Genomic DNA, 27890 nt, shown 5'->3' with positions numbered 1-27890 from the left:
ATTTTCAATTTTTTTCATTTGAAATTGTTTCTCTTTTGTTTTCTGACAGTTCTCCAACTTTTGCCAATTCAAAAGCAGTCAGATTTAATGTAACACTTTCAATGATAAAGTAACTCTTTCATTTTGATGTGTTAACACTAAAAATCAAAGTGTAATTTTTATAAATGAAAAGTGGTATTTCCCTCCACACTTTCTTACTCTTTTCAAACTGGAAAAAGCAGGGAAACAGTAAAAAGTGTGAGAAAATAAAACCCATTTTCCCATATTTTTGATGGAAAATTAGAATTTCCCAATGGGAAAATTCTAAAAGGGATTTTTCAATCAGCTCTTGTAATAACCACTGTCAAAATAAAAAAAAAAAAACAACACACAACAGGAAGAGCAAAATTTAATATATGGGAAAGACATAGGGATCTTTGAGGATGAGGTCAGTGAAGTCATATGGGTAGTGACTGGAAACAATTAAATAGGATGGCTATGCATTAAAAAGGGATGGAAAACTACACATACATTACTATGCCATGACATAGACATATAATGCAGTATAACCTGGATTACTCATCTCATTTGCCATCTCAAAATGGATAGCAGTGGTTGGAAAAGTACAGAGAAAGGCACTGAACATGGATAGAGAAGTATTGTGTAAGACTGCTAAATCTAGGATTGTATCAGCTAGTGCAGGATTTAAATAAATCCTTCATTGCTTAATTCACCAAAGCAGAAGAGTTCAAGAGGAACTGGTTAGAACTGAAAAATCAACCCCTTCTTACACTGTCTGATAATTGCTCCAAGTCCTGTGTGACACAGCTAAATGTGTCATGCTAAAAACTCTTCTCCACAGGGATCCAGGAAGGACAAACAAGTTCTCCCACAATACACTATGCCACAATTGCTAGAATGGCTCCAGCTGGAGAAGCACTAAGCACCCTGGAATATATCCCCAGTAATTCTAGTGCTAAACTCATACAGCTGCAGTGTCAGCATAGATGCAGGTATACTGGGGTATGTGTGGCTCTGTATTGTGGACTTTTGGAGGCAGCCTTGACTAACATGCAACCGCATGTGCACAAGCCAGGATGTAGGTACACACTGGAGTGTAGACTAATCCTCAGAGAACACCTCTGGTGATCTCAACAGGGGCAGGGAGCACAGGACTAGCTCAAAATGAGAACACAGGATATTCAATATAATTAAAGTGCAGGAAATTTTTAACAAATAAAGGATAAATACTTCTTCACACTGTATGAATTCTGTGGAAATCACTGCCTTAGGGGCCATAGGGTTGAAAGCTGTGTCTAGATTAAAGAAAGATGTGTAATTTTATTACCAGTAACAAAATGTGTAGTTTTGTAAGGTAAAATAAAAGATAATGAAATCTCATGCTTTAGTCTGTAAATTTTCAGTGGGACTCGAAAAGTAATTTTCCTCCTAAGCACAGCATTATACTATTGGATAGATATAGTATGTGTCTCCCCTCCAACGCTTCTGAAGCACTAGTTGCTAGACACTGCTAGTGGCAGGATATTATTATTAGTACTTCTGCTGCATAATGGGTGTGCATGGCACTTCAAAGATCATATAAACAGACTATAAGCTTTTTAAGGAAGGAATGTTACCTAAATCCTACTGAAGTTAAATGGGAGTTTTGGTACTGATTTTAATGGGTACAGGATTGGCCTCTAAATGGAGAGACTCAGTGCACACAATTTAATGATGAGGATACGGGACTGGAACATCTGATCCCTTTCCATTGCCAAATTCTGTTTGCTATGTTTTCAACATAAATGTTTTCCTGACAATTCCCATGTCTGTCTGAATCATATTATCTTTAAAGGATTATTTTCAGTCAGGAGTGGACTGAATGGAAGGAGCCACTGTCCTGCATTGCATTACAGGATTCTTCAGACTACTATAAATCTTTCAGTTTATTTAGAGTTAAAGAGTACTCTTATTTGCAGAAGACTCTGGAAGGTATTTGCTTATGATGCTTTAAAGGACAAAAACAACAAGAGTCCTGAAGCACCTTAAAGACTAACCCACAAAAGCTTGCTTATGCCTACAGAAATTTGTTAGTCTTTAAGGTGCTACAGGACTCTCATTGCTTTTGCTGTACACAAATTAACATGGCTACCCCTTTGGAACTTTTCACCTTTGAAGGACAAGTGTTTGGTAATCACAAACCCCCCCATTTATTGAGAATGTACAGAATGGTAAGTAAGCAAGTTATCTTTCTAGGAAAAGAAAGACTAGGGTACAGTAATCATTATAGAGTGGGGACCCCTTTTCCTGCAAGCCTTTACTGTAAGTGCATTGAAGAAAAATGTGACTACAGAGTGATCTGAGGACTACTTGCATGAGTAAGGATTTGCAAGATCAGATGTTGCTGATCTTTAAAGCTGCCTAAGCAACTTTATTGTGTATTAGTTGTACTAAACAAAAAAAACATAACAAGAGAGTCAGCACAACTACAGTGTTGAGGAGTTTAAAGAATTTTGCTGTTGTTTTTATGGGCATTGCTTTAGGGGTCCGACTTACATGAATTAGGCAGATAACTTTTAGAGAACTGAGCTAAAAATCTAGTAATGAGTGGCTAACAGGCGAACTGCTTCAGGTCTGTGTGTGGAAAAGGAATGGATGGATGGATGCAAACAGCATCAAGTATTCACTTTGTAGATGATGGAAGTTTGATATCCTTGTGTCACTATTATCTGTCAGACACTACACAACACAAACTGCTGATGCATATTACAGCCGTCTTTCTCACACCTAACTCAGTGTGTGTGAGGGCAGGGAGAAAGCACCCTTGCTCCCTGGCATCTACAGCTTATAGAAAATATAATATAAAATATAATATCCTACTCCTACTAAAGAAGCATGAATGCATCAGAAGTTTTAGCTAGTTTCAGAATTTTAGAATCTATTAAAAATAGAGTAAAATATTTGTATCGATGAAAAGGAACAAAATTGCTGCTATTTAAATAAATGACATTTGAAATAGTACTTCTAGATTTAACAAAGCTGTATAATATCATCACATTCTTTTATAATAAAAATAATAGCTATAGCATTCCTATCTAAATTTTGGGAGTTGGGCACCCTACTGCACTCCAGGGCCAAATCTTTCCTGCCTAAATCATTCTGCACTCAGACAAAATTACCATTCAAGTAAACTTCAGATAGACTCGAGTGGGAGCTTTGGTGGAGTAACAGATGCAGCAGGGGGTGTATGTATGTCTCTTTGTGTCTCCACTGTGTGATATTCTTTCCACAGCAAATAGGTAAGATTAAGGGAGATCACCCTGAATAATGGATGAGGACTTTAAGCACTGAAAATAAATCTTTTGACTGCATGGTTCAGAACTACTTATTAGCCCCATCAGCTTCCTTCACCAATACGCCCACACTTATTTCTGTCTAACATACTGAGATAGTTTAAAATAGTTAAAGGAAGACCAGAAAAAAAGGAATGATTAACTCAAGATGATTCATTCTGGGACTGGTTCAGGAGATTATGAGGACAAGTAAAGGAAGGACTCCACACATCAATCAGATTGTCAGTGCCAGGGAGATATTTTTATCCATCATATCTACTGCTATACAGTTTGTCTCCTGTTTGGGATATATTGAAATGTCTATACACACTTCTAGTTATTATAATTTCATCCTAATTCATCCCTTTATAATTTCATAGCACAGAAGGGAACTAGAATAGGTTATGGTAAGTACTTTACTTATCCACAGAATATGGGCAGAGGAAGTGAGGTTCCACACAGTATCTCAGCTCTGACTAGTTGGGATCAATACTTGGGGTGTAAATCATGGGCCCATTGAGATCAATGGCAAAGCTCCCATAGACATCCATGGCACCAGGATTTCATCCTACAGGTGAGAGTATAGTTGATCCTGTACGCCCAGTCAGTCCTTGGTCTCTGTGCTGAAACGGACAAGAAGGATGTCAATTATATCCAGCTGTGGTGTTGGATTTGTGCTACAGACACCTGTCCAGTAGAAAAATAAAGGAGACCAAGATCTCTTTTCTCATAGGCCAGCCATCAGATGGGAACTATTTCTGGCCACTGCTGAACTGGATCAGACTACTGACCTAAAAGAGAAAGTCTTCATATCCCATTACTAATTCTTTTAGCCCTCTCCTGCTAAGGGCTTTAAGAATGCTACAGCATGCTACATATGATACCTCTAGAGATTCAGGGGGATAAAAAGGCATTGACTCATTTACAGTTTTCATGGGTGTTTTAGAATACTGCAGTTTTATCAGAACACTTTTTAAATGTTATAATTAATTTTATTTTAGACACCAACCTTTTTATGCTTCCAAATTTTTGTGCATGACCTAAAAACTTTCCAAAATCTATATGGAACATGTGGCCAGTGTTTGTTAGCATGATGTTGTCATTGTGTCGGTCACAGACTCCCAGAATGAAGGTAACAATGCACCAGCCAGCACAGGAATGAAAGAAATTCTTTATTGCCTAATTAATCAAAACAAAAAAACACAAAAAATATATAGTCATGTATTTTTTGTGATACTAACATTAAAACCAAGTCCTACAAGCTCTTGTGCACATGCTGAAAGTTAAATGCAGGCCTAAATGATTGCAGGTTCAGGATCTAAGCTAACAACCTGGGAACCTGGCAAAGACTCTGGTGGCTGGGAAAGGCTCCAGCAGTGGGGAAAGCTCTAGAGGGGGGTAGGAAGAGTGACAACAAGGAAATGCTTCAGCAGCTCCCTGCTGGCTAAAGCCATACCCCACCACAGGGAAAGGCTCTGGCAGAGGGGAGCCTTAGGGACTGATAAAACGGTTTCTAACATTCTGTAACTTGTTCTTCGAGATGTGTTGTGCATGTCCATTCTAATGTAGGTGTATGCTTGCCCTGAGCACCACTGCTGGAAAGTTTTTCCCTCATTTTTATCCATCAGGATGGCTTTGGTGCCCCCTGGTCTCACGTTCTCATAATGCCGGTATAAAGGGCCCTGTTGACGTGCCATCCCTCAGTTCCTTCATGCCGGTTAATTCTGACAGAGGGGTTTGAGGGAGGTTTTGGAATGGACATGAACAACACATCTAAAAAACCAAGAGTTACAGAAGGTTAGTAAGTTATTTCTTTGAGTGCTTGCTCATGTCCATTCCAATGTAGGTGACACACAAGCAGTTGCACAGGTGGAGGGTTTGGAGTTCATTGACAAGCCAACTGTAGCACCGCTCTGCCAAATCCAGCATCCTGTCTGCAGCAGCCACAAGAAGTTGAGCAGTGTTCCAAAATGATTTAGTCCTTTCTATGTAGAAGGCAAGTGCACATCTTACATCTAGTGAGTGAAGTCTCTGCTCTTGTCTGTTGGCATGCGGTTTCAAATAGAAGACTGGAAGGAATGTGTCCTGGTTACTATGGAATTGTGAAACTACCTTCAGGAGGAAAGCTGGGTGAGGACACACCTGGACCTTTTTCCTTGAAGAATACTGTGTATGGAAGTTCTGAAGTAAGGGCCCTAATCTTCTAGACCCTTCTTGCTGAAGTAATGGCTACCAAGAAGGATGCCTTCCAGGACAAGTAGAGCAGAGAACATGTTGCTAGTGGCTCTAATGTGGGACCCATGAACCTTGACAATACCAGCTTAAGATTCCAGGGCAGGTTTGATTGTCATATCTGGGGGTACAGTCTGTCAAGCCCCTTGAAAAAGTGACTACAGATATTGTTCACGAAGACAGACCGGCCGTTTAACCAGGGGTGAAATGCTGAAATTGCAGCCAGGTGAACTCTAACTGATGTCACAGATAGCCTTGCTGCTTCAGGTGTAACAAGTAGTCCAGAACAAATGGCCCTGATGACCGCATAGATGAGACCCCTTTCTGCGCAGACCAGATCAAGAATGTTTTCCATTTTGTCAAGTATGTAGCTCTAGTGGATGGCTTTCTGCTTCCAAAAAGAACTTCTTGAACCAGTTCCAAGCATGCTAGCTCTGGAGTTTCAGCCATGGAGTTTCCAGGCTGTGAGATGAATGGACTCAAGGTTCAGATGATGCAGGTGACCGTGGTCCTGGGATATCAGGTCTGGAAACTAAGGCAGTCAGATTGGTGTTTCCACCGACAGGTTCAAGAGCATGATGAACCAGTGTTGTCAGGGCAAGTCTGGGGATATCAGGCTGATTCACGCTCTGTCCTGTCTGATCCTCAGCAAGACCTTGTGTATGAGTGAGATGGATGGAAATGTGTAGAACAGATGGCCTATTCAAGGAAAGAGGAAGGCATCTGTCAGAGATCCTGGGCCAGAATTGGAGATGCCCCTTTTGTGCTTTGTTGCAAACAGATCTATTTGGGGAGTTCCCCACTTGTGGAAAATGGCTTGTAGGACATCTGGGAGAATGGGCCAATGGTGGTGATCAGAAAAGATCCTGCTGAGGTGATCTGCTAGTTCATTCTGAGGACAGATAGGAGACCTCAAGGTGAATCAAGTGGGCTATGCAAAATTCCCAAAAGTGAAGTGCCTCCTGACACAGGTGAGAGGAGTGCGCTCCACCCTGCCTGATGATAGAGAACGTGGCCATTGTGTTATCTTTTAGGACTGACATGCCCCTACCCACTACATATGTTTGGAATTCGTGGCAGGTCAGGCGAACTGACCTGAGCTCTCAGACCTAGATGTTGATTGGCAATCTTGAGCTGGAGACCTGCTGTCGAATAGACCTTCCTCCGAAAAGATCTAACTTTTTGGCATCCTTGGCCTTGGGTGTCAGTTGCTGTTGGCCCTGCCTTTCCCATTCATTGGCTGCTGATACCACCAAAGAGCCTGGTGGTGAATCAGTGTGCAGGAACTTGAACCCTTAGCCGGGGTCTGCCACAAGTACTCTGATGGGGTCCATGATGGCATCATTCAGGGGCAATGCCACTTTTGCAGGGCACGTTGCTGTCAAAATGTCCACAAGGGAATGAGAGGACTCTCTGATTTCCTCCACCTGGATGCCCAGGTTCTGAGCTACTCTCCTTAGGAACTCTTGATGTGCCTTGTAATCCTTCTGGGCGGGTGCAATGTCAGTTCCTGTGACCGCCTCATCTGGGGAAGAGGATGATGATGTTTGGTCTGGCACTGGGCCCTGGCTTTTTGCCCTTGGCACTGGATGAGTCTCAAAGTGTCGACTCTTGATACATGGCACAGGCCTTGGTACTGGAGCTTGAGTCATGTTCCGGGGGTGGTAGAAATAGTCTAGTCTGCAAAGCCACTGAATATGATCTTCTGGAATGGGAATCTGGCAGCCATGGGAAATCTCAGAGGTTCCAGAAAGGCCACTGTACAGGGAACTGCCATTGCCCTGGTGGTCTCACCGCAGGTGGGACTCCCTGGCTCAGGTCTATAGCAGGATAGTGCCAGCTGGAATGGTGGTGTCAGGTCCTTCACTGACAGCTCCTGTATGGTCAGGGATGGCGGTACCAGTAGGCTGAGTGAGACCCTCACTGCTGCAAACGCCCCCATCATTGACAGTACCAGCAGAGGAATTGGGCTCCAGTGCCTCTCCCTTGGTGGCAAGTCCATTGGTGCTGGAATCAATGGGTTCTGTTCCAGGATCAGAGTCAAGGGCACGATGCAGGTTGTCGGTGCCACAGAGTAGCCCGATGTGGATCACACCCTGACCATGTCCCTCTGCCCCACCGATCTCGGTGTCGGTCATCTGTCTCTGTCAGTCTTCCTTTGTTTCTTCCTAGCCACTGGTGATGGTGAACGGTGTCGAGGATCTCTTGCTAGCATGCCTGTCTTCAGCACTGGGGATGTTTGATGGTACCACGGACTCTTAGATGCAGTCGGAGAAACTCATCTTGGTGCTGGAGATGGGGAATGACATTGGGTGTCCTGAAGTGTAGCTGGGGTGCTCCTAACCGAGGTTGAAGTACTTGGTGCTGAGTCTGAGTGACCCAGCTCTGAGGGAGGTCAGAGAGCTGCCTTTATGATTATGGACATCAGTCTCTATCCTTTTTGTGTGAGGCTTGAAGTCCCTACAAATCCTGCATCGCTCCCGCATATGAGCTTCCCCCAGACACTTGAGGCAGTTGGAATGGGGGTCACTCATAGGCAAAGGCTTGTGACAAGACTCACAAGGCTTAAAACCCAGAGACCGAGGCATGCCTCGCTGCTGGGTGGGCTAGCCCTGATTAACGGGGTTTGCTAACTCTTAACCAATTATTAGTAACTGAAACTTAACTACTAAATTCAATCAATTATATACAGTAAGACAGAAAAAAGTCCACTGAGGAGTACTTGCAGAAGCAAGAACGAGTTGTAGTTCCAGTGACTGTCACAGGTGATAAGAAGGCAATGAAGGGATGGTGGGTTGACAGGACCTTTTATATTGGTGCTATGACAGCACAAGTTCAGGGGGCATCAGAGCTGACCCGACGGATACCACTGAGGGAAAAACTTTCCGGTGGTGGTGCTCAGGTGAGCATATGCCTACATTGGAATGAACATGAGCAAGCACTTGAAGAAGAACCAAAGCTTTCCATTGATGTCACAATGGGCATTGTACCAGCACTTCTGTGCTTCAGAGAAATATAAATATCTCCCTCAAATGAACCTGTCCAACCCATCCCACCCACCCAATACCATATCACAGAGAAGAGGAGAGGGAAAGGAGAATTCTTCCCAGCTCTAGATGATGATCAGTTTTATACAAAGCATAAGATACTATAGCTTGTGCAGTTTTTATCTGAACCTCCTGTGAATCTTATTAAGCTATTTGCCTACTTTTAGGCATCAAAGTAGATGTCTCATTTTCAGAGGAGCTGAGCAGCTGGAGCTCTCTTTAACTTGGGCCAAAAGTTTGGCTACTAATCTACTGCAGACATGGGGATGTGTTCAAAAATTCCCCAGGACACACAACATTTAAAAGCCTCTTCGTGAACCTGAGGACATGCTCCATTTAAAAAGAATGTGCAAAGAGACTTCGTGGCTTCTTCCTTTTAAGAGGGAAACCTCTGCTTCTGCAAATACAGTTTCCTCAATTTCCTGGCTGATATGTAACCTGATGTGTAACACCAGGTTTAATAAAACCATCTGCATTACAAAGGATGCCATAATGTAAAATGACAAGCATGACCTGATGTATAATATCATTAGGGGAATTCAACGAAATACAGCTTTCTAAAACTGTGACATTTTCAAGCACAGCAAAGATATCCTATTTGTGTGTGATTTTGTATAAAACACCACATCTCACAATCTAGATAAAAAATAATTCTTCAGGTTCTGAATTTATTTACTTAATTTTGTCTTCAACTTCTTCCTACTTCACCTCTGTATCTCAAAGTGTGGTATCTTCCTGACTTTTCTTATTGTTATTGAAAAAACACTGCACTGACTCTGATCTTTAGCTATCTTCCCAAAGAAATGGATGTGGCATTTAAGAAGACTCTGTGGTACATGTGATCTGTTTTTCCTGACTCTAGGAGATTGTGCATACCGCCATTTGCTTTTTCATTTGTAAAATAAACAATTTATACCATATTCCATTATAAATTACCTCTTGGTAACTTGATTCCAAAGGATGATGATGACTGAACCATTTTTTAATTGTGTTTTCCTTCAGTGGTCCTATCAGTCCAGACTCCCTGTGGATCTTGGCTAGCGTTGTAGCATCTGGCACCATCTGTATTAGTCCTAATCAGAAAGGAGTTCACATGAAAAGCTCAAAATTTTAAAAAAGGATCAGAGTGTTTATTAATCTGCATCACACTGTGCTATATCATCCCATGGAGAAAATTATACACACATTTCAATTAACTGTAAAGTTGACACAGAATTGGATGGTCTAGAAAAGGAAGATTGGGAGCTTCTCTTCTTCCTGTCTCATAAAACAAGAACAAAGGGCTATTCAATGAAATTAAAGGTAACAAATTAAAAAACTGATAAATGTAAATGCATATGCACATAACACATAACTAGACTGTAGAGCTCATTGCTACAGGACATCATGGAGCCCAAGAATTTAGCAAGATTCAAAGTGTTGTGAGGATAATGATGTCAAAGATTTTGAGGCGCTCTGATATCCTGGTCATGGGGGGTCATAGAAATACCTAAGAGAGACAGACATCCAGGATTTTTTTTCTCATGCCCTTTTTGTATCCTTTAAAAAAAATCAAATTGAGAGTTATTGTAACATAGGGACCATAATTATAGCATCTTCCTTCTCTAGATATAATATTTTATGGTTACTTTTTTGAAGTGGAACCTTTCTGGTTCTGCCTTGTTCAGGGAAAGAAAAGATGGAGAGGATCCCTCTCCAGTTCCATCAACCACCTGCCACATTCCTGAATCCTTCATGGGTCCTGAAGACCTCCCATTTCCCCAAACCTTCTCTGCAGTGTGGCTCAAAAGACCGCAAATGCTGTATTTTTCATTTCTGTACTGTAGATAATCTGGATACTTCAGCCTTTTATTGTGCTAAAATTATTTTCAGTAAAAGGTTTAGAGAGTCAGTAGAAAAAAAAAGTCTATTGCCATCAGTAAATTTCTCTAGCAAGCAATTGACATCCTTGCTATGGCTTTGTTATAACAACCATAAAAGAAAGGAATAAGGCTTTCATATGAGCCATGCTCACCTTTAGCAGAATAAATAGCAAGAATGGTATTTCAAACAACAATGGGGGGTTTCTGAAACTTTATTAGTCTATAGTTGGCATCTAAAAAAGGGCCAGATTTGCAAAAGAGCTCAGCACCCAGTAATTCCCATTGAAACACTTCTGAGCAGGATTTCAAAAGTTCTTATTTGGCACCTAAATGGGAGGGGTCTTTTGAGAGTACATGACCAGTTGTGGATGCTGAGGCTTTAAAAGCAGACCTGGGTTTCTGCAAAACATCACTAGTTTGGGTTGTATTTCTTTTTAAGGGGAAAAAAAAGAAGTTAATCTACATAAATCTACAAAGATGTTTAGGACCCAATTAAGTGAGGTTCTGAGCACTCTTTTCCCTTGAAGGGGAAAAAGACACCTGCAAAAAGAAATACTGAAGGGAGAAGTGCTGTGTGTTATTGGTTTAGATGAGAAGATATGAATAATGTAATACATGCATCCTTTCTAATCTATACTGACCTTGGCTTTTTCCTGAAGATAAACACCTATAAATGATCATTTGCATATCGAGTCCCTCCCGAAGCCAAATGCTGTCCATCATGCGAATAATCTGCAGAACCAGCATATCTTGACGTAGATCATCTCCCACCTGCAAAACAGGCATGTGAAATCTGGGTTTCTTCTTGAATCCCAAAAAGATACACCATTCTACCTCTTTTGGATTTTTTCCAGGCAAAAGCAGCTACCTTCATTTTACAGTAAATCCCTGCAGTTTTGCTCAGAGTGTTCATACTGTATCAGAAAGAAGAAAGAATGGGATGATTTATATAGGCTACAAGTGTTTTGGCAGTGAAGCTAAAAGTACCATATGCCCTTTTACCTGATGCAACCTTTCAGTTAATTACTCACATGCAATTACATGTTTCAAATGCAATCAGGAGGTTGGATCCTTATTTAGTTAAATTTCAAAGTCCATCTAATAGCAGATCCCTTTTCAAGACTGAGAATATTTGGCCTGACACTACACTCCAAAACTCGGTATTTGTAGCAGGCAACAGGGCAACTTTATTACAGATATAAATCGTATCCCTGACATGATTCATATCCAGTTTCTAACAGCGATGCATTGCTGACTGCTCTCCACATGGAGTCTATTAAACAACAATCTTAGAGAAATCGGACTTTGAGTCTTATAATTAACGAAGAGATTATTTACTACCAAAGCTGGGTAAATGGCCTGTAAAACAAAAGCTCTGCTTTTCATCCCCTCCCTCTAAATGTCTAAATTACATCTAGGTTTTTCTGGTATTTTCAAGCCTTCATCCGGAAAGTTTTTCATAAATTGCTAGCTTTTAGTTACATTACAATGATTTCTTCCTTTATTATGTTCCTTTTACAGAAGCCTCCCAGTCTAGAGGCATTTAATGAGGGGACATCAATTCCCCTCTATTTTTTAAAAATCCATTTCCCTTTTGTTTACAGTTAATCTTGATTCCAATTAATTATGCTTAGCATCCAGACTTGAAGAGAATTTTTCCTGTGTTTGCTCACTATTGTTTGAAACAACAGTTACCATTTTATTTAAACATTATCTGTTACAAATAATGAAGCATATTCTGAGCCAAATTATGGCTGCTACTACACAGGTATGCTGGATGGGAGAAGGTTCAGGAAACGTCATAATACTCCTGTAATGGAGGCAGCCATAGGATGATTGTCTGCACTCCGTAAGCATAATGGGGGCGACTGGCATCACTGTGCAGTGTTGGTTGCCTAGAGGTGTATGTTGAGTGGAATGACAAGGCACCTGTCTCTCCTTTCATTTTAAGCCCCTGCAAGAGACACCTTTTCGAAAGCTAACAAAGGCAGATGAGTGTGCTTCCTCCTTCAGTGTGGCCAGAGATGATATCCCTGTACCTGGGTCATATATGCATTAAATGCCAATTTCAGCCAGGTGGTGTCTGTAGCATGAAATTTGTAGGCTTCTGTTTTCTGACTACAGCACTCTATAGTTTCTAAGAACTACCCCTTAACCCTTTGCTTGGAGATCGCAACCATTTTGTGCTCTTCAGGGTGATGTGGTCTATACAGAGAGCTCTGACACATATGCACAGTGTGCTTTCTCGTGGAGGCTTTACTTTCAATATTTCTTTGAATTGGAAAGAGAAGTAATTTTAGATGGAAGGTTTATGTTTTTTTCTCTTTGTGTATGGAAACATGACAATCCTGGGCTTGATTCCAAATGCAACAATGGAGTTGCGCCAGAGATGCATCCATCCCAGTGCCTACAGATACCATTCCTCAGGTGATGCACCTCCTCTCATTCCACAGCATGATTATCACGGGGCAGTGCCCTCCAGCACAACCCCCATGGGGCCTCTCATGGCCCTGCAGGTATGTTGCCCTTAGCAACCCCTCAAGGTTCTTTCAATCAATTACCCTATCTAGATTGGCTCAAAGCATGTATTCCCTTTCTCAGGGATGCAACTAGAATTTCCCTAAGGTGGGGGCCCAGAGCTCTCCCTCCACTGCCCTGAAGCCAGCCCCACACCTCCTCTCTACCCCAACCTCTTCCCTGCCGCTCCCCAATACCCAGTCTTGAGGACTCATGCTGCTTCAGCTCCCAGACCTGTGCTCTCCCTCTTGCATCCAGCTCCTCAAACACCTGATTCCTGCTGTCCCACACACAGCCCAGTGATCTTCCCCCAGCTCTCAGCTCTCCCCCTCGCACTCAACCCTACTCTGCTTTTCCCTGGGGATTGGGAGGGTCTATTCTCCAGGTGTACCAGAAGGCCTGAGAAAGTGGAGGGCCCAAGCAGGCACACAGGGTTGCAAGGACACTTAAATTTGGCCTGGCAAATTTTATGCCAGCAGGGAATGGGCTCCACTGTTATGCCACCCAGTTCCAGTCAGGGGCCAAGAGGGGCGGGCTGGGCCCTCTGCCCTCCCCCACTGTTAACCTTAGCCTGCTTCTCCCTCAACTGGCACAGGTAGTTCTCAGGTGCAGAGGGTTCAGCAGGCAGCCTTCTACCTGCCTGGCTATGACATGAGGGCTTTTATGCTTGTCCCTTTCCTAAAAGCTCATCCCAGTTGGTTGGGTGAGAAGGGAGTCTCACTCCCAACTCTTTGGCCCCAGGCCTTTAAAGATATAGTGATGGGATTTCCTCCAAAGCACCATTCATTCGAAAAGCACCACTCATTCCCAGGACCGCTTCCTCTCTATCACTATCTCTTGGGTCCTTGTATATGTGTCAGACCTTTCAAAATCTTAAAGGGCCATGCCACATGATGGGAATGGGTTGATCCCTCGGCACCATTACTCCATCACAGTAAATCTAACTCTGGGAGATCCAGAATTCAGTCCTATGTGTTTTGTGCCAAATGCAGTCTCTGTCATAGTAGTATTTTGGTCTGCTAGGCAGGGTTACTGTGCAATCAAGCCTTTTCTGGGCTTTGTCCTCAAGAAGGTAGTTCTACTATGTTATCCTTTTTTGTCTAGCCTGGTGGGCTCCACTGAGTTAAAAGAACCCATTGTTTTCCTAGAAGTTACTTGATTTTCTACCAATCAAAACCTTGGATGCTCTAATATATTTCCTTACTATATTGTATTAAAAGATCTAGCATCAAACAGGATTATGAAAACTGAGCAGCACAGCCCAATCAAGCATCTCAGGCTCAAGATCTGAAACCTTCTCGTTCAATGAGTATTAAATTTACATTTCACATACAAAATGAACAGGGGGTTTAATTATTAATATGAATGACCTACCTTAAAAATAACATCGATGTTTCTACTCAGTGTATCGGTATTGATGAAGGAGATTTTCAATGGAAAAGCATTGGATGTGAAATATGAACATGCCTTCAGAAAAAAAAAAATGATACACAGAACATATTAATAAGCTAAAAGCAGTAGAACATTTCCCCCAAAAGATGTGGCCTCTTGAAGCATTTATCAGCAGCACAGGTAAGAAAAATAAATAGTCCTTGATATTAGAGACTGTTGAACTGGTTCAGAAAATAAGAATCTCTACTTCCTTTAACACTTTGCCCATCTCTACTATCATATTCAAACTTCTTAAAGGTTCTGAAATGCTCAGGTAATCTTTTCCCTACTATTATTTTTTATTTTCTCACAGGCCATTTAGTGCTACATTTTGGCTGGGACTGGAAAGACCAAAGTGATGCCAGGCAGACCGCATCAAAAGCTGCAAATGCACTTGTGAACATTGAGATCTACAGATTTCTTTGTCTTATTTTCTCAGTGGGTAGCCTGATCCTTGCAATCCTTATGGAGGCAAATCACCCATTAACTTTAATGGGTCTCTAAGCCTGGGTGAGGAGTGCAGCAAAATCCAGTTATCATAATCAACATTATTTGGAGCCTATCTTAAACTCTGACCCTTGCATCATATAGCACCTTCCACCTGAAGATCTCAAAAGGCTTTAAAAAGCATTAATGAACTAAGCTTTGAAAACTCTGGTGAGTTAGGTGAGTATTATCATCACCATTATAAAAAGAGAAGAACTGAGAAAGACAAAGCAATGGCATGGTTTTCAGAAATAATAAGTACCCCACAGCTCCCATTAAAATCAGCATTGGACATATGCAATGGTGGAAAATGTGAAGAAATATAGACAGTTATATATTACCTTTCATCCAAGGATCTCAAAGTATGTTAGAAACATTACTTAAGCCTCATTACACCCATGTGAAGTCTGAGAACTATATATTACACTATATTACAGATGAATAAATTTGAGGCACAGATGGTGAAATCTGACCTCACTGAAATCAACAGAAGTTATTCCATTCACTTTAGTGAGGCAAGGATTTCACTCAGAGGAACTGAAAGACTTTGCCAAAGGTTACTGCATGATAATGCATCAGTGGCCGAGCTGGGAAAGGAATCCTGCATGCTTGCCTCTTAAGTCTAACCAGTAGACAATTCTGAAATGAATTAAAGTTTGATTATTAGGAATATTCTAAAAATGTTAGGATTCATGAAACATGACATGCATTTCAGTCTAGTGGCTGACAGTGTTAAAGAATAATTGATATAAGAAAATGAACACACACACACACACACATCAATCAAGATTTCATGTCAGTCAAGCCAATCTGGTATGGTATCAATAGCTCAATTAGATAGTTGGATACCTCCCCAATAGTCATTATGTCCAGAAAGTCTGAAAGCAGTGGGAAACACTAAGCTTCAACATTCTTCTGATATATGTCATCCACAATTGGCCCAATCCAGCAGGATGCTAAAACGTTTCCATTCTCATTGCTATTCAGCCTTGATCTCAATTATTGGGAGAGCCACAGGTCAAAGGGAGTTGAAGGGCTCAGCTCTTCACATGATCAGGTCCATTGTGGGTTACAAGCCACAGAACAAAATTATAATGCAAAGTTGTAAATGCTGTAAATATAAAGCAGTAACTTAAAACCCCCCTCAGACCTGTATATATTATATTTTCTTTGTGGCAGGATAGTGCTTCTCCCAACAACATTGAATCCTCTTATGACTGGTGTGACATTTGTATTTCATAATGTTGATAAAACATGAATGACAGTCCTGGCACTCTAGTCAATGAAGTCAAAGATACATGAGTTTTCTCTATTCAGTAGTTTTTAATAAGGATAACTCACACAGGTAAACACAGGTGTCTGAGTCTGCAAACATTTATCATGTACAATCTCATTGGTTCAATGGGAGCAGGGCTAGTGCTAGAGCTAAGCACCTCTCATCACTGAAAACTCCAGGGAGACTCCAGGGAGGAAAAGCACTGGTGTCGCAGCAACCAGCCGCTGCTTCAGGGGGCAGTCAAAGAGGCAGATATCCCCTTCCCCTCAAAAGCTGCTTTGGAACTACACTATTCACAACTTGCCATGCTGCTGTTGTAAGGTGTGAGATCCACACTTAAACTGGTAAATACCACCTCCCCTGCCCCCATTATGGAGGGTAGCTGGACTGAAAGCATCCCTAAAAATATCAGTGCTGTAGATGGCTGCCTATGTGACCCATGTCTAATGCCAATTCGTAAAGGGGCTACTCATAAGTCAAGATTTGCAGGATCATACCCTAGTTCATGCAACAGTTTATTCCCTAGTACTCATTACACTGAAAATAATCCATGGAATAAAATGGACTTACATCTGCATCTATGCCTCGTACAAGTAGTGCAGGATTCAGGGGAAGCCGGCAAACATTTACCTCCTGGAAGAACTGCTTTACTTTGTTGATTTCCATCTTTAGCACCTCCTGTGAGACATCAGTAATTATGACAACTTGAAACAACATGACAGCAGTTTTTTACTTGCTGACTCTCTTGCTATACTTTTTAATAAGACAGTGACCCAAATTTCTGGTCTTAGTAACATCAATGCAACCTCATAATAGATAATGGGATGGCACCAGGGTGCAGTAATTGAGATTAAGAATTGTGATCACGGTCTGAATCTGTGCCTTTTTGCCTACAGTGTTCATGTTCTCATCAAGGGCTTTTTAAACTTGCACCTGTTGTTCTGAATAGTGTTTTGTCTTATGATATTTTCTCTCTCTAACCAATTTCACAATGGGTGGTTTATTGCTTCAGTGCTGTTGCCTTGTCTCCTCCTTTCTAATTGCGAGTGTTCAAATTACAAGGTTTGGGTCTTTCTGGCTTTACAGCCTCTTGATCTGTCTCTGAGGTCTGGCTGATGTACTAGAAAGGCATTACACACAGCTACTGCTTTCTTCTTATGATGCCACGCACTCTCTTTATTGCTCTTTCTCTCTGCCAAATCCCTGTGTCTTTTAACTTCAAAGTTTAAGTGTGGTGTTCTGGTTTTGTTTTGGTATTTGTTTGGGTTTTGGGTTTGTTTTTATTTTTTTCTTTTTCCCTGGACATGACCTGAGGTAGGAAGGCTATGAAAGATAAAGAGGCAGCAGTGGTAGCGACTGAAGCAATGGAAGAGACAATGAAGATGACCCGACCTGGAAGCTGTGGGATGTACACAAAGTGCTGCTTGATAGAGCTGATGAAAGAGAACATCTGAGGCTTGGAGATGTAGATAAAAAACTATGGTCAAACTTCGAAGGGGATTTGAGCGGATGGTACAGTAATGGCAAAAGGAGGCTGAAGGGAAAAGTCAAGACCTGCAGATGCAAGCTGGACTGAAGAACTCTTAGGGAGACTGTTGAGTGAGGAAAGTGGCCAATGGAAGCATGTGACTACTAGAACCAGGCAGAGGAAAAGACCAGCTAGTGAAGGAGAAAGAAAGCTCAGGAACAGGTTTGCCGAGTTGGAAAATGAAGAAGGGGCACAGCAGGTAGTAACTGAAGGAGGGTGGGCAGGAAGAAGAGAAGAATGGCGAGTCCTATAAAAAGAGGGGAAGAGCCTATGGAGATATACAGAATTCAGAACCCCAGGAGGATAGAGGATAACGCACAGAAGATTGTAAGGGATAATAAAAGACAAGAGAATTTTCAGCCAAAAAGAACAGGAGGAAGGCAGGAGAATCACACCATCACCAGGAAAAGGCAGGTCTGTGTGATTGGTGACTTCCTACTAAGAAGAACAGACAGGTCTGTCACCAGAGCTGATCTGGAAAACACAACGGTTAAGGAAATGGAGGTTAAGATGATCTTTAGTGGAATTCTGCCTGTCCCTAGAGGAGGAGAATGAAGGTGAGACAAGATTATGATGACCAACAGATGGCTCAGGCAGTGGTGCTATAAGGAAGGTTTTGGGATGTTTGAGCAATGGGAGGCAGTCATGGACAGAGGACTGTTCTCATGGGATGGACTCCATCTGAGTAGGGAGAGAAATAAACTTCTGGGATGGAGGTTGGCACAACTGATTAAAAGAGCTTTAAACTAGGAACTCAGGGAGACCACTGGGAGATGCTCATGTAATCTCCAGGCCTGATTTTAACAAAGAGAGGGAGGAAAATCAAGTCAGAAAGGATATAGCAATGGAGAAAGGAACAGCAGTGGGTGGGAAAATGGACATTAAGAGGAAGGATAGTGCTGATGCCAGTCAGATAGGCAATACTGACATTAGAATGACTGTACCCAATTGGGCGAGGAATGTGGGCAAAGCCAAGCAGCAACAATTAAAATGTTTATACACCAATGCAAGGAGCTTGGGTAACAAAATGGAGGAACTAGAACTACTAGTAGAGGAAGTGAAACCAGATAATATAGGGATAACAAAAACATGGTGGATTAGTCGTCATGACTGAAGTACAGGTATCAAAGGGTATGTGGTGTTCAAGAAAGAGAAATAAAGGCAAAAGTGATGGAGTAGCATTGTATATTAATGATGAGCTAGACAGTAAAGAAATTAGAAGTGATGGAATGGATAAGACAGAGTCTGTTTGGGTCAAAATCACTTTAGGGAAGAAAGCTACCAGAGGTTCCCTTAGGATAGTGCTTGGGGTGTACTGTAGATCACCAGGATCTGATTTGGATATGGATAGAGACCTCTAATGTTTTTAATGAAATAAATACTACTGGGAATTGCATGGCTATGGGAGACTTTCCAGATATAGATTGGAGGACAAGTGTTACTAATAATAGCAGGGTACAGATTTTCCTGGATGTGATCGCTGACAGATTTCTTCACCAAATAATTGTTGAACCAACAAGAGGTGATGTCATTTTAAATTTGGTATGGGGTGAGTAGTGAGAACCTCACAGAAGAACTGGTAGTAGGGGACAACCTTGGTTCGAGTGATCATGAGCTAAATCAGTTTAAATTAAATGTAAGGATTAACAAAAATAGATCTGCAACTAGTCCTTGATTTCAAAATGGCTAACTTTAAAAAAATCAGAGAATTAGGGAAGTGGACTGGACTGATGAACTCAAGGATGTGAATGTGGAGGAGGCTTTGAAATACTTTAAGCCAAAGCCTGCATTCCCAACAAGGGGAAAAATCATAGGGAAGGGCTCCAGACTAAGCTGAATGAGCAAGAATCTCAATCAGCTGATTAAGAGAAAGCAGAAAGCCTAGAAGGAATGGAAGATGGGAGGGATCAGCAAGGAAAGCTACCTCTTGGAGGTCTGAAAGTGTAGGGATAAAGTGAGATCTGACAAAAGCTAAGCAGAGTTGGACCTTACAAAGGGAATTAAAACCAATAATAAAAGGTTCTATATAGCCATGCGACGAAGAAGAAAACAAGGAAAGAAGTGGCACCACTAAACACTGAGGATGGAGTGAAGATTAAAAATAATCTAGGCATGGCTCAACACTGAAACAAATACTTTGCCTCAGGTTTTTAATGAGACTAATGAAGAGTTTAGGGGTAGTGGCAATGTGGATATGGAAGTAGAAATTACCACATTCAAGGTGGAAGTCAAACTCAAACAGTTTAATGGGACTAAATCCATCCAAGAATATTAAAGGAACTGACATATGAAATTGCAAGCCCCATAGCAAGGATTTTTAATGAATCTGTAAACGCAGGGGTCATAGACTATGACTGGAGAATTACTAATCTAGTTCCTATTTTTAAGAGAGGGAAAAAAGTGCTCCAGGAAACTACAGGCCAGTTAGTTTGACCTCAATTGTATGCAAGGTTTTGGAACAAATACTGAAAGAGAAAGTAGTTAAGGACATGGAGGTAAATGGGAAATGGGATAAAATACAACAAGGTTTTATAAAAGGTAAATCATGCCAGACGAACCTGACCTTCTTTCAGAAGATAAGTGATTTTTTTAGACAAAGGAAATGCAGTAGAACTAATCTACCTGGATTTCAGTAAGGCATTTGATACAGTTCCACCTGGGAAAATATTAGTTATGTTGGAGAAGATGGGGATTAATATCAGAATTGACAGGTGGATAAGGAAATGGTTAAAGGGGAGACTACAATGGGTCATACTGAAAGGTGAAGTGTTAACCTGGAGGAAGATTACTAGTGGAATTCCTCAAGGATAAGTCTTGGGACCAATTTGATTTAACATTTTTATTACTGACCTTGGCATAAAAAGTGAGAGTGCGCTAATAATATTTGCGAATGACACAGAGTTGGGAGTTATTGCCAATATGGAGGAAGACCGAATAGCACACAAGATGATCTGGATGACCTTGTAAACTGGAATAACAGAAATGGATGAACTTTAATAGTGCAAAGTGCAAGGTCATGCATTTTGGGACTAACTACGAGAATTTTTGCTGTAAACTGGGGATGTATCAATTGGAATAACAGAATATTAGGATTGGAAGGGAGGTCATCTAGTTCAACCCCCTGCCCAAAGTAAGGCCAACCCCAACTAAATCATCCCAGCCAGGGCTTTGTCAAGCTGGGCCTTAAAAACCTCTAAGGATGGAGAGACAGAGGAGGAGAAAGACCTGGGTGTATTGGTTGATCACAGGATGACTGAGTCGTGATGCAGCCATGAAAAAGGCTAATGCAGTCCTAGGATTCAGGTGAGGTATGCCCAGTAGACACAGGGCAGTGTTAGTACCATTATATAAGGCACTGGAGAAACTTCATCTGGAATATTGTGTGCAATTCTGTTCTTCTATGTTTAAGAAAGATTAATTCAAACTGAATCAGGTGCAGAGAAGGTCTGCTAGGATGATCCAAGGAATGGAAAATTCACCTAATGAGAGGAGACTCAAAAAGCTTGGCTTGTTTAGCTTAACCAAAAGCAGTGGTGAGGAGAGATATGATTGTTCTCTATAAATACATCAAAAGGATAAATACCAGGTAGGGAGAGGAGTTATTTAAGTTCAGTGCCAATGTGGACACAACAAAAAATGGCTATAAGCTGGCCACCACCAACTTTAGACTTGAAATCAGATGCAGGTTTCTAACTATCAGAGAAGTGAAGTTTTGGAACAGCCTTCTAAGGGGAAAAGTGGGGGCAAAAAAACGTAACTGGCAAGACTAAGCTTGATAAGTTTATGGAGGGATGGTGTGATGAGACTGCCTACGATGGCATGTAGCTGATCTGTGACTCCTAGCACAAATATCGCCAACCTCTGGTGATGGGACACTAGATGGGGAGGGCTCTGAGTTACTACAGAGAATTCTTTCCCAGGTGTCTGGCTGGTGTGTCTTGCCCACAGGTTCAGGGTTTAACTGATCACCATATTTGGGGTCAGAAAGGAATTTTCCCCCAGGTCAGACTAATAGAGACCCTGGGTTCTTTTCCCCCCTTCCTCTGCAGCATGGGACACAGATCACTTACAGGTGTAAATAGTGGATTCTTTGTAACTTGAAGTCTTTAAACCATGACTTGAGGACTTCAATAATTCAGCCAAAAGTTAGGGGTCTATTACAGAAGTGGGTGAGGTTCTGTGACTTGCAATGTGTAGGAGGTCTGACTAGATGATAACGATGGTCCCTTCTGACCTCAAGGTCTATGAATTTAAGTTTTCTGTCTTTCTTTTTAAAATCCTTGAGTCCTTATTAGAGGCAAAACAGAGTTCAGACTCTTCGGATAGCATGTAGTGATAGTTCTTAATTTTATTTGGCTCTCTTGTCTGTCTGATTGAGATCTCAGTAAGAAAGTTTAGACATCAGCTAAGTAACACTAACTGCTTCTTTAGTAACCAAGTGGCCACTATGCTAAGTATGTAGACTACCACAAATACTAAGGTGTTTATCTGCTTGCCAAGGCAAACTGGAATACTGGAATGGTACCCACTGTATATGATTAGGAAGCGTAGCCTTGGGATTTATGCACATGCTAATTAGTGGGCAGAGTTTATGTTCCTCCCACAAAAGGAATCAAATCAGTAAACTTTTACATGAATGCAGAATAGGACAAACTTTGGGGGACTTTTCATTCAAAAGCTATTTTCTAAAACAAAGGGCAATTTAGGAGCAATGTGCCATCGCTTCAAAATTAAAAGTTATTTGTACAAAACTTAGAAAGAAGGAGAGGGGGGAAGAAAAAATTAATTTCTTAACAAACCTTTCTTTTGAGGTCGTTGGCAGCCTTGACTTTTTCAGCAATATCTCCCAGAATTTTGATAAGTTTCCTCTCCTTAGAAAACTCATCATTTAAGGTTTTTCCTGCACAGAACTGGAGAGCAGCCAGTAACTTTTGATACCAGCTTTTGAAATGAGCTTCATTCTCTGCATCCTTTAACAGCCTGAAGGGAGGAGGGGAAAAAATTGTGTACCTAAAACTGATTGTTTTTTTTTTTTTTATACCACCTCTAGCAAGAACAATAAACGTACTCCAGACTAATCTGTATTTGGTGGCTTTGGGCAGTTTAACAGGAGAGAATGAAAAAAATGTTGTTTATTTGTTGGCAGTAGTCAAGTTCCATCTGATAACTAATGAGATTCCAAGCGTATAGAATCGATAGAAACCTGCTATTTCTTATTGCCATACACAGTGCAGTTTCTGACTTGCTTCTTATTTCTGCAAGAAACGTTTGTCAGAGGAATATATCTTCTACTTTCTTTTGTCCAGTTTTATACACGTACACACATTCCCAACCCCAGCAACTTCGCACATGCACAAACAGACTTTACATACAGTGGGTACATTTCAAAAGTTCATATTGGTCTGAAAGGTACTACTCAGTTTCAATTGTATTCACTATTTTTCAGTGCAGGGAATATTCCTGAAATAGATTAAACCTCTAAAACCTGAATTAACTTTTTAAGTGCACCCATGGTATCTGTCTCTTCTTTGTCAGACATGGGTCCAGACCAAAAACACAGTTCTGATGCTGCTGAACTTTGGGGAAGCTTTATGACCTGAGCCGTCATCAATATATTATACAGACAGAAGACAGGGGGAGGTGGGGCATGGAGAAGCACTTTTTTTTTTTGAGCCTCATCTAATTTTCTCCTCCACCCATGGCCCTGTCCACATGGGATAAAAAGATGCTTTTTTTCAATTGATTTGTTTAACTTAATTGGAAACTCCCCCCCCCCCCCCCCCAAATTTAAACATCCACCTTTATGTTCAACACCTTTACGATCATTTAAGCTGGTTTTGGTGTGTGCTAGTTTGACTGAAAAACATCATCTTTTTGTTGAGTCTGTGTAGATATACAGCTCATTTGACATCAGCTTTCTGCCCATCTCCTGATTTGTCCTTTCCCCCCTCCATAAGCAGCACTAGACCATTCCCAGCCTCCTGATCCTCCCACAACCCCACCTCCCAAAACCCCCCTCTGCCAGTAACCCTGTCTGATCGCCAGATTAGCTTCCCCTGTTGACCTGGCCACTGACCCCTAAGAACAGCTTTATTTATTAGAGGTTGCCCACCTGAAACCTAATCAGTTTTTAAGGGTTAAAGGAAACAACATATATACACATATTAATATGACACACATTAGCAGACAAAAGATTTTACAGCACAGATGTCAGAACATGAGTTGGGGCACCTTCGTGAACCTTAACTATGCCCCTTTTTGTCAATGCATTGCAGGAAGACTACTGCAGCCTGTGATCTGTGTTTAAATGTAACTGAAGAAAAGAAGAATATAAAGATTTTACATATTTTTCCCTGCTGACTTTTTTTGTTCTCTTTGCTGTCTTTTATGAAGACAATTGCTCCCCCTGGAGCCTCCTCTGCCACCCACACAAAGTGACAATTCAATATAGAGCAATATCATTTGCTGGTTTCTGACAAACCTTCCCCATAGCATAAAGAATCTGAACTTTTACAGGTTTGTAAGCACTGCAAACGCTGAAAGCACCTGTAGTGTTCTGCCAGTAATGCCTAGACATGTAAAGGAAGAAATATGAGAAGTAAGTTTGTCATCTTCTCTTCCCCTAGGAGTCTGAAATGACACTTCTTAGTATAGTGTATTGTAAACAAATAATTATATTCTGGGCTGAAAGAGAATATGAATTGTCAGCACACTATCTTGGGGGAGGTAAATTCCAGCACACTGACTCACTCCGTGCTTTTTAGAGGCAGAGCATCTATTGCCATCCTCATTTACTCTAACAGCTTGTGCACAAATGACTGATGCTAGCTAGAGTTGCTGAGGTTCAAAGACCATGTCTTAGATTCCATACTGTGACTCAGCGCAGTTGTAACCAGAATAGGTGTTTCTCAGAAATCACTGTCCATTTTGAACAGTGAAACCATTCCAGCCCTATTCTAGCAGAACTGTTCTTGATAATTGTTTTTTGAACATGATTGTTGCTGGCACAATTCAAGCTGTTGCTTACCTGACTTACAGGAGACAAAATTCACCCTTTGCATGAAACCAGAGTAAATAGCTTTTGTGCGAGTAACAATACTGGACTGAAGCAAGGAACTATTTACTCCTGCAGGTATGCTTTTTGGGGGAACTGCTGTTCCTGCCTAGGAACTGGATGACAACCCCCTGCTTGTCCACTGAATCTGTATAATCAGAAGGGACTGTCCCTACCCCCTTCTGCACTGACCTATTCAAAGTGGATATACAGCCCTGCCACATGATGGGCAAAGATATCTCTGCATGACTGCACTGCCAGAGTCACGAATGTACCACTGAGGGGAAAGGACAGTGTAAATCTTCTATTGCCCCTCTGCAATTGGGTGAATTTCACCTTTCATAGTTCTTGGATGTTGTTCATTATCTTTCATGACATTTCCCTTAAAAAAATGTGTTTCAATGGGTGGGGTTAGATCACTTGATGTGGTGAAAGGACAGACATGACAACATGCTTTGGTTAAAGTGTTCCTCAAAAGAGACCATGATATTTTGTCTCTCAGAATTGAATATTTACATTTGTAGAGGTACTGTTCATATTTCTTGTAGCAACAGAAAATGCTCTCGGCTCAGACAACTTGAACATGTACTTATTACATACAAAAAAGTTGTTAAAAGAATGTCAAGGTTGCAGAGTCAAGCATTCAAAAGTTAGGAAATGCCAGAATAAAGGATGCCTGTTCAACCTTCAATTTCAGCTCCCTTGTGCATATGCATTCTGATACAGTCTTTAATTACCTATTTTTTTCCCCACAGAACAACTGCTGTCAGGAACTGTTGGCTTTAGTTCCCTCAGCTGAGTCTGGGCTAGCCAGCTCAGCCTCAGCCTGGTTAATGAGCTCTGCTGGGCAGCCGCAGAATCACCTGACAGATTGGCCTGCCTGATTGGATACAAGGAGCCAACAGATCTGCATTTAAGCTCAGGTCCCTGACAGCTGCTTCCATCAGTGCACAGGCTGTATGACGATAAGTGAACAAACACCTATTCAATATTTTATTTTCTTCATTGTTCAAAGTCTGGCCCTTGGCCTTATTAATTGCACTCTATTCAAAACCTGCTCTGAAGGCAGAATTATTAATTTCCTAATAGGCTTTTCTATGGTGCTCATCACCATGGTATCTGAATGTTTCACAAACATTAATGAAGTTATTTTCCAAAAATGCCTGTGAGGTAAGGTGGTATTATTATTCCCATTTTGCCAACTGGGAACAGAGGTTGAGAGACATTAATATCAAAAGTGTCTGATAATTTTGGATATCCTTTTTGAGATGCCTAAGGCCTGATTTTTCAGAGCAATTTTATAGCACTTTATTTGATAGCACTTTATTTGTTCAGAGCACTGCTCCCAGTGAATTCAGTTGCAATTATGAATGCACAATGCTTTTGCAAATCTCAAGTCAAGTGTCTTGATTCAGGCACCCAGAAAATGAGAAACACACAACTACTGAATCTGTTGGCCATGGAACTCCATAGCAGAGGGAGAGATAGAATCCAGTTCCCCAGCGTAACATTCACTGCCTTAACCATGAGATTGTCATCTCTCTTTCTGCAGGTCCCTGTTCCAGTACTACAACTACAGTGGTACACACATTCCAACTAATGCAATGAATGAGAAAGAGGTCCTCCTTTTATACACACGATCTTGATTCATTCCCTGAGCACTGTGCATCCTGGGCTGAAGGAGGCAGGGGCCATGTAGAAAAAAAAATATTTGAGGGCATCTAAGGGTATATAAATTAGTGTAATCTACACACTGAATGGGCAGAACACTACAATTTATACCATTTTAGAATCCTTTATACCCACTTATATTTGTTTCTAAATTTGGCCCTGAGAGCATAAATCATTTGAATTCAGCTGGCCCTTTTTCTTATGGTAGCAATTTAAAGAAACTATGAGGGCTACTTTCTCCTGCATTAAGTATTCCTTTTGGGGATTCAGTGACCTTTGTTCTTCTTAAATACACTGTACTGAGATTCCTTTCCTTTAATTAATTCAAGGTTGGAATTTCCCATACAGCGAGAGAACCAGGAAAAACAACTTTTTCTATTTTAAATAGTGAGACTTCCTGTATAGGACAGATCAACCTAATTGATCCATTTTTAGTTTATCATTATGGCCAAGCTACAGAAGAAGTAAGCTCTAATAATGTTAGCACATGCACATCCTTGATAAATGTTTCTTTTAACTTGAAAAGGGGTTTAGGACCTGATTCCAGCTGCTCATGCATAAGTCGGGGGGAGGGGGGAAGAGGGGTGCAGAGGAGAGGGAAAGAGTCAAAATCTTGATCTTGTATTCCGTAAATCCAAGCTGTGCAGAAAGGTGGAGCAGCTGCCATGATCATGCCCTCCACTTCTGCAACAGCTGGAGGCCAGCACTGCAGGAGAACACATGCTGCACAGTTTTAAAGCACGTGGCAGTTGCTGAAATTGAATGTGCTCCTTCCCTGCAGTATCCCTTCAGAGAGATTCTGTCTAGCTCAGTGCTCTGCTGACACAATATATCCAGCAACTGCAGCTCACGCAGTGCTACTCCCTATCACTCACTCATCATGGATGTGCTTTTAAAAGCCACTGTACAGATCTTAATTTGCAAAATGATTGGGGATTAACTAGATTTGACTTTCATCTTCATTTTATAAACGCAAAACAAAAGCAGTCCCAAGATGGATATCAAAGGTCAGCCTTTAATGTGATGACTCATTCTGGGTTTTGCTGTTATGTTTACTCTGCAATTGAACAAACAAGCAATTGTAATTCTGTCTTCAACTGCTGCTTGGCCCACACATCCTCACTCATCCATTGCTGTTTAAGAACCAGACAGAGGTAGGAGCAGCTGTGCCCTATGAGATCACAGGATGAAAATAATCATCAAGACATGAATGACATTTCCAAGATAACACTGGACACACTAATGACTGTTGTCCCAATAGGAATACACTATAATTAGAATTACTCAAAGTCAGAGATTGTGAAGCAAGGAAAACCTCACATTCAGCCGCTGATATTTGCTAAAGAATGCTGCATTTTAGAACTAACCCCTGAACCAACCCTGGAATATAAGGGTCCTTGTGGACCAGCAGTAGGCAAACAGATGGAGCTCTCCTTCTATGGATGGACTCTTCAATCTCCACATCTCTTACTTAG

General features: G+C 41.3%; 1 protein-coding gene across 1 annotated transcript in view; it reads right to left on the bottom strand.

The window, feature by feature from the left end:
* Positions 1–27890, bottom strand: part of PIK3C2G (phosphatidylinositol-4-phosphate 3-kinase catalytic subunit type 2 gamma) — a 262202-nt gene that overhangs the window by 87890 nt on the left and 146422 nt on the right. The window contains exons 20-25 of the mRNA XM_067558969.1: positions 22490–22670; positions 16733–16840; positions 14344–14436; positions 11094–11223; positions 9527–9663; positions 4321–4490 (exon numbers count right to left, since the gene is read on the bottom strand). Coding sequence (XP_067415070.1) covers positions 4321–4490; positions 9527–9663; positions 11094–11223; positions 14344–14436; positions 16733–16840; positions 22490–22670 — 819 coding nt within the window. The remainder of the gene's footprint in view (positions 1–4320; positions 4491–9526; positions 9664–11093; positions 11224–14343; positions 14437–16732; positions 16841–22489; positions 22671–27890) is intronic.

Source organism: Emydura macquarii, unplaced genomic scaffold, assembly GCF_026122565.2.
Source record: "Emydura macquarii macquarii isolate MOO-44397 ecotype Brisbane River unplaced genomic scaffold, CSIRO-AGI_Emac_v2 contig_2205, whole genome shotgun sequence".
In the NCBI taxonomy this organism is placed as follows: Eukaryota; Metazoa; Chordata; order Testudines; family Chelidae; genus Emydura; species Emydura macquarii.
Note: the sequence above shows the minus strand (reverse complement) of the source record. Positions and strands in the feature narration are given on the sequence as shown.